This window comes from Aricia agestis, chromosome 19 (genome assembly GCF_905147365.1).
Source record: "Aricia agestis chromosome 19, ilAriAges1.1, whole genome shotgun sequence".
Taxonomy (NCBI): Eukaryota; Metazoa; Arthropoda; class Insecta; order Lepidoptera; family Lycaenidae; genus Aricia; species Aricia agestis.
In genome coordinates, this window is record NC_056424.1 from 3,706,354 (window position 1) to 3,720,373 (window position 14,020).

The 14,020-nt window shown below is 35.2% G+C and overlaps 3 protein-coding genes across 7 annotated transcripts in view; 2 read left to right on the forward strand and 1 right to left on the reverse strand.

The window, feature by feature from the left end:
- Positions 1 to 3,272: 3,272 nt before the first annotated feature.
- Positions 3,273 to 5,260, forward strand: LOC121736658 (motile sperm domain-containing protein 2-like). The gene has a single exon (XM_042127989.1). It carries the CDS (start codon positions 3,418 to 3,420, stop codon positions 4,783 to 4,785), a length of 1,368 nt encoding a protein of 455 aa, XP_041983923.1. The 5' UTR covers positions 3,273 to 3,417; the 3' UTR covers positions 4,786 to 5,260.
- Positions 5,261 to 7,503: 2,243 nt separating this feature from the next.
- LOC121736732 (EEF1A lysine methyltransferase 2) lies at positions 7,504 to 11,082 on the reverse strand. The gene is made up of 5 exons (XM_042128117.1): positions 11,040 to 11,082; positions 10,629 to 10,828; positions 9,519 to 9,655; positions 9,129 to 9,288; positions 7,504 to 7,670 (listed from the first exon to the last, which is right to left on the reverse strand). Exons 2-5 carry the CDS (start codon positions 10,819 to 10,821, stop codon positions 7,504 to 7,506), a joined length of 657 nt encoding a protein of 218 aa, XP_041984051.1. The 5' UTR covers positions 10,822 to 10,828; positions 11,040 to 11,082.
- Positions 11,083 to 11,763: 681 nt separating this feature from the next.
- LOC121736486 (alpha-1,6-mannosyl-glycoprotein 2-beta-N-acetylglucosaminyltransferase) overlaps positions 11,764 to 14,020 on the forward strand; it is a 41,756-nt gene continuing 39,499 nt past the window's right edge. For all 5 annotated transcript variants that reach the window (XM_042127706.1, XM_042127709.1, XM_042127707.1 and 2 more), the window contains exon 1: positions 11,764 to 12,097. The gene's annotated coding sequence lies outside the window, so the exon portion shown is untranslated. The remainder of the gene's footprint in view (positions 12,098 to 14,020) is intronic.

Consider the following 14,020-nt stretch of genomic DNA (forward strand, 5'->3'; position numbering starts at 1 on the left):
TGAATAACATTTAATCATAATATTATTTTTATTATAGTAAGGATGAAAATATTGCAAATAGTCACCCTCATAGCTCAAATTTGTATGTCAAATTACCCACATAATTATTATGAGACAATACATATAAAAATTATGATGTGATGATTGTTGTGTTTTTAAAGTATGGTAATCTTTAGGAGTTATTTTATAGGGACCAATGATATAAAATATGTAACATTAAAACTTTGTTATAAAGAACTAAAACAATACTATAATATATGGACACTCCTTGTCATTCTTGAGAGTGATATAATATTATTATGTTGCCACTTGCCGCTATAAATGTACCATCAAATCTGCCTAGGAATCAACTTCTCCGATAGTACATATATAAGTTGAATCATTCATTGTTGAGATGAGGGCACTAGTGATATGATGTACCTATGTGTTAAAAGAAATGTAGAATTTGGTGGAGAAAAAGTTGTTGGGGGTGCTGGAGAGTAGGTACATTTTATTTGGGAAAATTTTGACCGTCGGCAGATATTATGAGATATAGTTCTTGCAATCTACGAGCATGCGGCGCCCTTAGTAGTGTGAGTGACCATCTATTACACGCGTACATGGCTCGCTCGGTACTGACTGCTCTGCACGAAATACAAATTACTCTGATCCGTCAGGTACACAGTATGCACACTAACGAAAATGTCTATTTACAATAATTATAACTGCAAAATATAAAGGCTACGCGCGTTCGTAGATTGCAAGAATTGTACCTAGTTATTTAGTATTTTATGGGCCCTGTCAGAGGTAATATAATTATGACTGAAGGATACAAGTAGACCAATGTGCAATGACATTTTTTTTTATGTTTACCCACATGTTATATTATAAATACATCATTTTGCATTTTATGAGCTTTAAGATTTATAAATTATATTTTTAGTTGCATAGGTACTGAATAATTGTTGATGTTTTTGCTATTTTAAACTTATATTTTATTTAAATATATGTATATTCAACCCAGTCAAACTATCTGTACAATTTGTATTTACTGAGTTACCATCATTAAATAACTTGCACTGTATTACACACTTTATAAAATAATGGCTAACGGAAATATTACTATTGTGTTTAATTATGAAGTTAAATCATCATTTTTGGGACTTGCGACCCTTTCGTGCTATAATGCGGGAACCGTTGTTACCCGATATTGTTTACTATAATTAGCTGCAGCGCAAAGCACAATGCCCGGGGCACGATTCTGAAATGTATGAATGATGTGGGCTAGCCTAGCCCACATCATTGGGGTTGAAATTTAGTTTTAAACGTGGTTTAAAGAAGACAGAATTGCTAAGTTATAAAGTAGGTATAAATATTAAAGGACTTAATTATTACAATAATAATTATTATTATGTAATTTTGATATTTTATTAAATGGTTTTGGTGAATAAAATATTTAATTTTTTAATTTTTATAATTTACTTGACCTACTTTTTTTCTTCATGCTAATCGCTTCTTAATCATTCATTTTCACAAAAAAGCTAATATTTTAATATTTTACACAGTAGAAACTACGACAGTAAATATTAAATCTATGGTAGAAACGCATAAAAATGTTGATTGAAAAATATGCCTTAGGCTGGTTTTATAGTTAAGGCTGGTTTTACAGTCACGCGTTTCGCAGCGCCGTTGGAGCGCGCGCGTTCGAAGCTGTAAGGCTGGTTTTACAGTCACGCGTTTCGGCAGCGCCGTCGGAGCGCGCGCGCTCGGATATGTATGGGGGTAGTAGTTGCGTTTTAAAGTCCGCGCGCTTGAGCAGCGCCGTTCGTCCATACGTTTGTTACAGCTTCGAACGCGCGCGCTCCAACGGCGCTGCGAAACGCGTGACTGTAAAACCAGCCTAACAAACGTATGGACGAACGGCGCTGCTCAAGCGCGCGGACTTTAAAACGCAACTACTACCCCCATACATATCCGAGCGCGCGCGCTCCAACGGCGCTGCCGAAACGCGTGACTGTAAAACCAGCCTAAGGCTGGTTTTATAGTTAAGCGTTTCGGCGTTTCGGCAGCGCCGTTGGAGCGCGCGCGTTCTAAGATGTACGGGCGAACGGCGCTGCTCAAGCGCGCGACTTAGAAACGCAACTACTACCCCCATACATCTTCGAACGCGCGGCGCTCCAACGGCGCTGCCGAAACGCTTAACTATAAAACCAGCCTAAGCGTTTCGGCAGCGCCGTTGGAGCGCCGCGCGTTCGAAGATGTATGGGGGTAGTAGTAGCGTTTTAAAGTCGCGCGCTTGAGCAGCGCCGTTCGTCCATACGTTTGTTACAGCTTTGAACGCGCGCGCTCCAACGGCGCTGCGAAACGCATAACTATAAAACCAGCCTTAAAAATGGCGCCGAAAACACTGTCCGTCTTTTTACTCAAAAAAATTTTTATGTGCTAAATGTACGAGTCTAAAATTGCCCAAAAATTATAAAATAATTAAATAAGAAATTAGAAATCATTTGTAATGTTGAAAACTTTTGGAGAAAAGATTTGGCCATTTAATTTCCCGTTTACACCTAAACGCAGTAAAGAACATGTCAAAGGTTTCGAGGAAAACGCGGTCAAAGTTGAAATTTTATTTTTTGTTGCCTGCACTGTGGCTCAGTTGCCGCGCGACTAGCGCGTAGAGTGGACAACTGCGCAGCGTCTGTTCGTCCCGTCGCCTTGCACTGCAATGTTGTACGTTGACGAAAGCGCAACCGTAAAAACAATAAAAAAGAAGATTGAAAATATGCAAATATCTCTCTCTCCCTCTCGTCTTGTATTGTAATTGCAAATTGCAATCACCCAGATTTTTCTCTTCTTTCTTTTTTTGATATTTATTGTTGCGAGCACGGCTGTGACAGCTACAGCAACTTTTTGACGTTTCGATAGTGACGACGCGACGGCATGATGTAAATACGATAATACGTCCAACTCTTTCGAAATTCGCGTATATAAACTGAGTTAGGGCCTGATTCGCAGAGTAGTGTAATAAGCGCCGCACTAACTAGGGTACATGCCCACCCTGCATGTAGGGCACTTCATATCGTGTGGTGTAATACACGTTTAAATGTTATTCCACTTGACAAAATTTTTGAGGATCCTAGCTAGGACTCCCTTAATAGGACAAGTGGAATAAGCGCTTAATAGGACAAGTGGAATAAGCGCTTAAATCTGTCAAATGTCAGTTTTCATCAATCAATTGATCTGTGGTTGTCATTTGTTTCATACCTATACTAGTAATCTGTGTTTCATACTTTCATACAGTTTCCACTTTCCAGACATTTTTTAAACAAAACGAAAAAATAAAACTTTTATTATTTTCGGTAAACTCGTTTAATGTAGGTGTTACAGTGTTTATATTATACAACATCTGGATAATCAATATCCTGCTTTTTATTGTGCAATATGACAACTGCGGATCTGCTTAACTTATTCGAATCCAAGTTGAAGGAAAAACCTGATCATGATTTTCACCCTTTGGACTTGGAACGTTTGAAAGATGAAAGATATCTAACGAGAGTAATGAAGCACTCGGAAAACGACCCAAAGCAAGCTACAGAGATGCTATGGGATATTTTCACTTGGCGCAAGACGCAGGGTGCAAACGAAATAAATGAAGGTAATATTAAAATGGAATATGTTACGGAAGGAGCTTTTTTTCCTCACGGTCGTGACATCGATGGTTGTTTATTGTTAATAATGAAGTCAAAAAAACACATCAAAGGTCAGAAAAATATAGATGAAATTAAAAAGATAATAATTTACTGGTTCGATCGCATTGAAAGGGAAGAGAACGGCAAAAAGGTCTCATTATTTTTTGATTTGGAAGGTTGCGGCTTAAGCAACATGGATATGGAATTGGTCAACTTTATTATCTCACTGTTTAAAAGCTACTACCCATTTTTCCTGAATTATATTGTCATTTATCAAATGCCATGGGTTCTATCTGCTCCATTTAAAATTATTAAATCATTATTGCCCGCTAAGGCTGTGGAAAAGATGAAGTTTGTAAACAAAGACACTTTAAAAGATATAGTTCCACCCGAGCAAGCCCTCACCTGCTGGGGTGGTCAAGATGACTATGTATTTCAGTTTGTACCTGAGAACAAAGCCCAAACTGAACACACACCTAAAAAAGTTACATTTGCCGAGCAACCTAACACCCAACATTCCCCAGGAGAAATGTTGCAAATAAATCCAAGCAGCTTGATCATTTTTAATGTCGTCAACGATGAGATCACAGGACAGTTTACGATAAAAAATATGGACGAGGGACCAATATCTTTTAAAATCAGGACAACATCTCCCGAAAAATTCCGTGTCAGACCCAGTTCAGGTGTTCTTACCGGTGGTTCATCTCAGACCATTGTTATTGTTGTTCAACCTGAATTTCAAATGCGTAATGTATCTAAAGATATGTTTCTAGTTATGTCAGTTCAGATACCTAAAACTGACCTATCGGCCAATGAATTACGGGAGGTGTGGCAAAAATCTTCGGGAAGTAAAGTCGATGAATACAGATTAAAATGTCAATTCCCTATTAAAGAAATACAGAAAAATGGAAAGGTTAATGAAGATTTGAGCATAGACAAGCCCGATTCTATTGTAAATGCTCTGAACAACTTACAAATAAATTATGAAATGTTGCACCGTCAAGTGAACAGTTTGAAGATACTTCAGCTTATAATATTACTGCTGACGGCTATATCTGTGGTTTTAGGTTTCATGCTTTTCCAGAACAAGGACCCGGAGGAATATTGTGATCGCATCTAGCCCTCGAAAGTGGTTCTATTAACCACTTTAAAAGAACTTTTGTACATAATTTTATTGATAATGTTGATGGTCAACATAATATTATATATGAAATACTGTAATTTATTGTATCATATGGAAGAATTAACATATTAACTGATATGGTACCATATTAAGGAAGCTAAAACTAGCTATGTAGTCATTTTATTCTACGGATGAAAAATTTTAAGATAAAATCTTTTGCAGAAACATATTGTGTGTTTTTTAAGTATGCTTTGTAGAATTTTGATGTGTGATTAATATGTGATTAATGATTAAATATGCCATTGTTTATCTTTTTACTAAAATCTATTAGTTTGATTCTGAATAAATCAAAGAACCCTCAGACATGTGAAGGAACTAATAAGTACATTCCATATAACTTGTGTTACTTCCAATTACACGTTTCTGTTACACAAAAATTATTATTAAGTGATAATTATTATGATGATAATATGTAATCAGTAATCACACTAATCAAAGCTATTTATAAAAATGTGATTGTACAATTTAGTGATTTAGATATAAATTATGCTAAGGGAATGTAAAATAAGTGGGTTTTTAGTAGTTTTAAACATGTTACAGGTCTTTAAATTATATTTGGTGTTGTATTGTTTATGTTACCTAATATTATAATCATTTTTGTTTAAACTTTTAAGATAGGAATACTGCTTTATATTGTCATGGAATTAATATTATTGTGTAAGTTAAGGTAATTTTTTCTAGGGTTGGAGTTTTCTTAATTATTATAAAAATATTGTTAGTTAAATTTCCCATCACATAGAAGTGTGTAACACTCTTTATTTTTGTTTGTTCTGTTTCTTTATAATTATTAAATTGGAACCAACAACCAAAACACAACATAAAACTTTTAATATAGTCATTATTTATTAAAGACTCTTTGCTTTGCTGGGAAATAGGTATGAATTTATTTTTTAAATAATAATATTATCTATAGTGAGTGTGGCAAAGTGCGCTATAATTCCATACTGCTGATTGGAGATTGGAAATCTCCAGTGAAAGCAGTATGGAATTATAGCTATATTATGTAATATATATATATATATATATATATATATATATATATATATATATATATATATATATATATTTTTTTTTTTTTTTAATGTGATAAGGGGGCAAACGAGCAAACGGGTCACCTGATGGAAAGCAACTTCCGTCGCCCATGGACACTCGCAGCATCAGAAGGACTGCAAGTGCGTTGCCGGCCTTTTAAGAGGGAACAGGGTAATAGGGGAGGGTAAGGAAGGAAAAGGAAGGGAATAGGAGAGAGTAGAGAAGGGAAGGGAATAGGGTAGGGGATTGGGCCTCCGGTAAACTCACTCACCCGGTAAAACACAGCGCAAGCGCTGTTTCACGCCGGTTTTCTGTGAGAACGTGGTATTTCTCCGGTCGAGCCGGCCCATTCGTGCCGAAGCATGGCTCTCCCACGTCAAAAAATATAGCACCACCACGTCATAAATATATAGCGCACATGCCGGGTAGGCGCGCTTCGCAACACTCACTCTAATTAGTGATTACTTTTGATTGATGTACACATGTGGCCACTATATATTTATTATATATTTTGGCCACAATATAACAAATTATAAAAATTTCAGCAGACCTCCCCACTAATTATTATACTTGTTTCCTTTCAACTATCGTATTAATATCGAAAGTCATGTTTACTAGAAATGTTTGTACAAAATATAAAAGCATAAATTATTGTTTTACTTTTAAATTTGTAAATCTTTTATAATAAACCTTTTGATATTGTAAATAGCCTGATAGCAAACTCAGAGGAGGTGTGTTCAAATTTTGTTAAATAATATAAGTACAATATTTTAGGAAATAGGATAAAAATATAATCAAAGTAATCAAGTATCCTAGTAAGCCTAAAAGATGCCAAGGTTTAAAATTAAGGGACACTTATGTATCAATTTTTAAAAGGTGTAGAAGTGTTTAGAAATTATATTATCTTAAAAAGTAAATACTTTGCCTATGTATGCATTTAAGTGTTGCTTATTATTATTATAGTTTAGTCAATAACAGCTATTTTCTAAGTTGATGGCTATAACAAAGTATTTTATATTTGTTTATTGCTTCTACAGGCTTCAACTAATGTATATTTAAACCGTATATTTTAAACTAAAAAATGAATTTTAATAAAACGTCATTGACTAAGCTATAGTAGGTATCTTGTGGTCATATGTATTTAGAATTCTACAATCATTATTATTCTTTGATAATGAATATATGTTTATTGTATTCAATTGTTGTTATTATATCTGCTTCGCCCTGTTTAAAGGTATTTAATAAATTATTATAATGTAAAATTAAGTGGTCCTTGAGACTAATTAAAATTTAGTTATAAAGACTAGTGGTTCTCTCAGAGTCTCATGACCAAGACGAATCTATTATACCTTCAAGTCGTTCATGGCTTAGAAAGTGCCAGGGATGAGAGAACAGACATACATCCACTTTATTGAAAACCATTCTTATGGCAATGAGTAATGACAGAAAACAATAAAATTAAATACATTAATATACCTACAGCGCCATCTGTTGGTAAGACAATTTTTTTATTTTGACAAAAGATGCACAAAACCTTGCACGGAACGGAAAAGTTCTGTTTACTTATCATTAAAAAAAGTTGGAAAATTAACAAAAATATTTTATTTATAATCATTAATACATCTAGGAAGTAGATTTTTTTACAAAAACTACAGACGACACGACGCTACCCACTTTCCCTCCAAACTTAAATTGCGGTGTCGGGATCACAGTTTTCAACGCAAATCTGTCGCCAAAATGTGATATTAACTCTGCCTCAGTCCAATTGCATGATGTTATAACAAAAATACCTTAAAAATAAACCAACATTAGCATTCTGTTGTAAATTGTAAGTAATAGATGTTGCCTGAAACTCTGTTCACCTCGATTCCTCGGAACTCACGCTTAGGAGGAGGCAAGTCGGGGCCTATGCCCCGGGCGGCAAATTCAGGGGGCGGCCAAATTCACACTTCTCGGAGTACGGACCAATGGACAACTTATCATTTATTTTACTTTGACCACGTAATAAATAATAGCACAAGTACAGCAATTTCATGGCCATATCAACTGGAACTTTTTAAGCGGGACTTAACGCGACTTATTTAAGTAGTAATGCTACTACGAGTACATACTTTTTCTCGACGTTTAACGACTAAAATAAGTCGCGTTAAGTCCCGATTAAAAAGTTTCATTATAATGCAACGCGAAAGTTTAAAATGTTAACATATCAACTGGACCGATAGCCTGAGCGCGGAGTAAGACGTGTTGCACGAACATTTATTATTCGCGAGGCCTAGGCATAGTTCTAAATACGCGCCCGGGTCCCACTCGCTTTTAAACCCTACCCTGTTCAATATATATACTACTTAATGATCGCTGAAAATGAAATGATATGGATGATAAAGGTGAAAACGGAGTAGTGGTCGAACATACAAAAAAAAAAAAATATATATATATATATATATATATATATATATATATATATATATATATATATATATTTTAGCCTAGTGCTGGCGCTAAAAGATTTCAATAAAGATTTTTTTTAATATGTAGGTACTTTCTATAACCATCAGTATATTCAATCAGATTGATGAATGATGGATCAGATTGATAAAAAACTGATCGTGTAACCTACGTATTACAACAATAAGATAAAAATATACATAATCCACACTTCCATACTAACATTATAAATTAGAAAGTGGTTCTGTCTGTAACCTCTTCAAGTCTTCACGCCTGCACCACTGGACCGGTTATGATTTTTTTAAAATGAAATAAGGGGGCAAACAAGCAAACGGGTCACCTGATGGAAAGCAACATCCGTCGCCCAAGGACACTCACAGCATCAGAAGAGCTGCAGGTGCGTTGCCAGCCTTTTAAGAGGGAATAGGGTTATAGGGGAGGGTAGGGAAGGAAATAGGGGAGGGGATTGGGCCTCCGGTAAACTCACTCACTCGGCGAAACATAGCGTAAGCGCTGTTACACGCCGGTATTTTGTGAGCCCATGGTAATTGGTATATCTATGGTAATTGGTATATCTCCGGTCAGGCCGGCCCATTCGTGACGAAGCATGGCTCCCCCACGTAAAATTTGGTATGCATATACACATAGGATAGTTTTTATGTCGAAAAAATGTACGATTCCCGTGCGATAAACGAATTTCGCCGCAACGGAGTTGCCAGCGTCATCTAGTATTCTTTAAAAAAGTACAAAAATACTTTTCTAAATCTTAAATTACAAGGTACAAAAAAGTTTTACCAACTCACCATTTTCACTAAGCATTTCTGTAACTTTTTCTTGGTACTTTAATTCATTCTGTTTGGGGTTTTCTGGATTAAGACTGATAGCATCATATGTCCCTTTATCGTGAACTAGACCAAATTTACAACCTAATTTTTCAATGTCGTCATTGATTATATCATAAACCTGAAATTGAAAAGAATACATTATTACAACTATAATATACATAATATTATTAATTCTATTGTATATTGTATGTTATACAAATTTAATTCATGAACAATCTTTGATAATATTGCAATTTATAGCCGCCGTGCGGCCAAAGTTTTGCGGATTTAGTTTTAGCAATTCCCCCTTTAGAGAAAAAACAGATTGCCGAAGGGCGAAGGCCTCTAATGAGAGGTTTTGTAACATACTTGAAATTTTAAATGTGGGTGTTGACTCTGGGCCACTTTATTTGCTAAAATGATTGCTTCTTCACAGTAATCCACACCTAGAAGATTTGTGAATCCCTCTCTGGCTAATTCTAATAAAGTATATCCATTGCCGCAACCTACAAATAAAGATAATGCATTTTCCTCCACTGGTCCATGGAGGTCGAGGATGTCGTGAACTACATCAGTAAGAAGACATCCCTCCACTTGAGGGTCGAACGTCTGCAGCCTCACCACAAGGTCAACTATAGTTCCTTTGTGGTGAAAGTGCTGACGCATCTTCTGTCGCCCTTTGAAGCGGAGGAATTCTGGTCGACTGATCACTGATATGGTCTACCGAAGGTTCATTCCGAAGACTCCGGAATGAAGCGCGCGTCACATCACCGATAACATCGTGATAAAGTGTAATTATTAAGTGTATATAATTTATATGTATGTTAGTCATTAAGGTATATATTGTATGGACCTATGTAGCCTGATATAAATATATAAATAAAAAAAAATACTATCTCACAAGGATGTTAAGATTCGTATATCGCACGGGAACAGGGAACCATACATTTTTGGAGGATTAAACGTCTATGTCCTTTACTGGGACTCTAAAGTATCTCCATACCAAATTTCATCAAGATCGGTTCAGCAGTTTTCGGTATGAAGAGGTGACAGAGAAACAAATACAATTTCACATATTTTATAATATTACCTCTAGTATGGATGTAGTATCTGGCCACCATAAGGTCTCTTTTAATAGACAGAGTGGCAGATTGATAGAGGTATAAGTTTTGTCCTTATATTCTGTCAAAAATTTTCGCATCTTATCCGAGGCCATTGGAATGTCGTAATTAGGATGTTGACTTTTTGCTACTTGTTTGTTTGATATGCAAAAATATTCTCATTGCATACTGCGATGATGAGACAACTTAATAAAATAAAGAGACAAGTTGTGATAGGTCATTGGCAGAATTTCTACATGTTTGTTGACCGGTCTCATTGAACTATTATTACCGATCTATACATTTTGCGTAAATCTATAAGGCTTTAGTCTATTGAGATGTATTCTTAGGTCAATAGTTATATCATAGTGATTCATACCCAAGTCAATTGTAGGGGTGTTTTTATCTATGCCACATTTTAAAATCCAGTTAACTACCCTCAAGGCGCTGTCTTCACCAAACCAGACGTCCCCAGTATCACCATGGTGGTCAAAATTTAATAATTCCTTTTGATAAGTTTTTTGCCAGTAAGTCTGAGTTCCTAATTCTGAAGAGTTCAGTTCATCATCCATATCTGATCTGTGAAAAAACATTGTGCTGCAATTATTATGAAAAATAAACTACGTTTTTCTTGTTGAATTTGTTATTCTTGAATTTGAGGTTAGATTTTGGAGACAGTATTATTTAAAACAAAGTTTTTACATTTGGTACATTTACATAAATATAAGGCATTAGGGTAAAACAATTTAGTACTATACTAAAAATATTTAATATAAATTAAAAAACCTACCTTTACAAAAATGTAAAATTTTCAACTATTTCTTGTTTATTATTGTTATTTGTTACGTAGTATATGACATTCTCTTTGTTTACTATCTTCTTCTTCTACTTTTTTAGCAAGTTTTTTTTACAGACTGGCGGCTGCGGGCTGTCGCCTGTCACTACTGACCAAAGAGAATGTCATATATTATGCTATTGCTACTGACTACTCACATGAATTAATTTAATTGAGGTAGTATCTAAGACTGGAGAGAGCCGGTGTATAAGCGTCAAAAGCGTGTAATGTTATGTCCTACTTACTAGGACATAACAAAGGAGTCGGTCTGCATATTTCATGTAATAAAAATGTTAGATATTGTTGAGTTTTGTGGTTCCGCTAAATAATAAACCTTAAGAAAGGCCAAAGAATGTCTCAAACACGTGGATTTAACATTAAATACGTGAGTTTTTGTTTTTTGGGCTTTACTATCGGTATTTTTGTAAGCTAATAAGATAATTTATAAGTTTATTAATCCCTTATTCAGTTGCTTTAAAAGTCGTGCGTGAGACGTGAGTAGGTTTTATAAGTAATAAATCTTTTTAGTTTTTACCTCTACTCTTTAATTACACACCTGTGGAAAGGAAGTCTTCCTTTATTTCATTGTGTGTAACCTAAGTGAAACGTAAAAAAATATTTGACAGTTGACATGTGACAATTGACGTGAGTAATGACATCACTTCGTGCAAACTGTGCTTCTACGGTCTAGCAATACTTATCGCAATTTATTTCGCATAACTGTTTATTCTTGGTGGAAATTATGTGACCAACGCGCGTCTGCCGTTCTTCGTAAACAGTTTCCGAGCATAAGTGCAAAAACAGTGCGGACTTGATTTGGAATTCAACGAATAAGTTATACCTGTATAAGGCCATTCGCCGAATCAATATTTTTGTGCGGTTAATCCTGATTTAAGAACTCGCTTCTCCTATATATTGTTATTAATTGTGTCTCAAATAGCTTCGACGGCGAGCCTATTACATTATTTTTTACGTAACAAGACTATCAAAGAAGACAAGATATTATTGTATTGGTAAGTAGTTCAACATAATATTATTATGGTAGACTATTTGCTTATTTGTGTTAGAATAATATTGTTCTCATTATTCTCTAAGGAGTATTCTCATATATATTTATATATACATACTAAGTCATGATATTCATTTAAGTATATGATATTTGTTAATTAACATTTATAAAGTAGTTATTTCCCATAACAATACAGGTTTACCTAATATTTTATAAGGTAAGGGTTTACAAACCTACCCCATTTTTTTTAATTCAATAATAATTATAAGTCGACGGACTCCTATTTCTGGGTGGTGCACAAAAAAATAACCACAATGGCTAAGGGCACTTGACGCTTGGGCAAATGGCACTTGATTGGGTAAAGGTTAGATGGCTACCCTCCCGGTAACCCAATCAACCCAATCAAATCTTATTGGGCCAACATTGCTGTTAATTACCTAAGAATTATAATATACTGTTCTTATATAATAGTTTTAGAATGAATAATTATCATCCCCCACTCACCAAAGCCTTATGAAGCCTTGAAAGCACTAAGTTAGTAAGTAAGTAACACATAAACACAAAACATATTGTGACCTTATCTCAAGATTACAAAAATTTCAAATGAGAAATTTTCCTAAACGTTTATCTAACCCAAAACATCCATCCTCAACCTTTCTGACCGCCAAAAAAAAAATTGGGGTAGGTTTGTGAACCTTAGCCGAAATCAGTAATCAACATTTAAACCACAGTTGAGCAAATGAGCTACAATTCCTATTTTTAATACCCACCAAGCATCTGACAAAAATTGCCATGAATTAAGATGTTGATGAGATGAGAATATAATTTCACAGATCCATTATAAATACCAGGGTTTGACTTTATCAGTCATGATATCCTAAAATATCTCCCATGGCATTTTGTTGAATACTAAGTTTAGTATAATTCATACAATCCTAATGACAGTGACAGTTTAAATGTCACATATGGATGGATACAGGATCTTCAATTTTCGTTATTTTCCTTCATTCAACTTTCATTTTGGCACATTCAACAATTGAATGCGTCAACAAACGCAATGCCAACATTGTAATTTTTGTTTTTTGGATACGGTCATGCATGCGTCGCAGGCTTACCTCACGTTCGCTGTTGACTGCACTATAACGCATGCCTTTGACGAACAGAAAAAGCCACAGTGTGGACAAAGCTGATTGGGATAGTACAGCCATTAATTATATCGTAAATAAGTAGTGCATGCATGCACCTTAAGTGGTGCAAACGTGGTGGAACCCCCTATGTAATTTATTGTAATCACACTCCACAATATCTAGACTATATCCACTAGCTATCAGGCCGTTTAGCCAAGACGTTTTCTTTACTACTTTTTTATAGAATCGCCAATAGAAATGTTTAAAATGGACACAGTGATTCTATAAAGAAGTGATAAAAAAAGTCTTGACTAATGGCCAGCAGTGCTATTCTCTAAGAGCAAATATTAAAACAGCCGTAATCACATCGGCTGTTACAGCCGTGAGATCGAGATTGGTATTCACTTGTTTATGTTTTCTAGGCTGTTCGATACTAGCGCCACGCGGCTGTAAGTGGGGTGATATGGAATCACTTTTTGACATTTCATGTAAGAAATTCGTATTCTCTAAGCTCAACAGCCTACAGCTTCGATTACAGCCTCGGCGAACGCCTACAACTTTTAATGTCAAACGAAAAGCTACTATTTCGTGGCTGTCGCCAAAGATTTTGTATGATTTTGTACTTATTTACTGAAATGTACACCCTAAATAATGTACTGTTTTAATTTTTTTTACGTATAAACCGAAAGTCAAATGCTAAGTCACTATAAAAATAACTCTTGCGGCTTACCTCAAAAAGTCGCTAGAGCCCCGAGTCCCGACTCCCGACAATGACAAAATTGTAACCACACACAAAAATC

What these genes read in the sequence shown, in the direction of transcription:
- LOC121736658 (XM_042127989.1), top strand. Translation starts at nt 3,418, where the DNA reads ATGACAACTGCGGATCTGCTTAACTTATTCGAATCCAAGTTGAAGGAA.
- LOC121736732 (XM_042128117.1), bottom strand. Translation starts at nt 10,821, where the DNA reads ATGGATGATGAACTGAACTCTTCAGAATTAGGAACTCAGACTTACTGG. An exon ending in CACCCCTACAATTGACTTGG is followed by an intron (nt 9,656 to 10,628) that starts GTATGAATCACT and finishes CTTTATTTGTAG; the next exon opens with GTTGCGGCAATGGATATACT. An exon ending in AGAAATGCTTAGTGAAAATG is followed by an intron (nt 7,671 to 9,128) that starts GTGAGTTGGTAA and finishes TTTATTTTTAAG; the next exon opens with GTATTTTTGTTATAACATCA.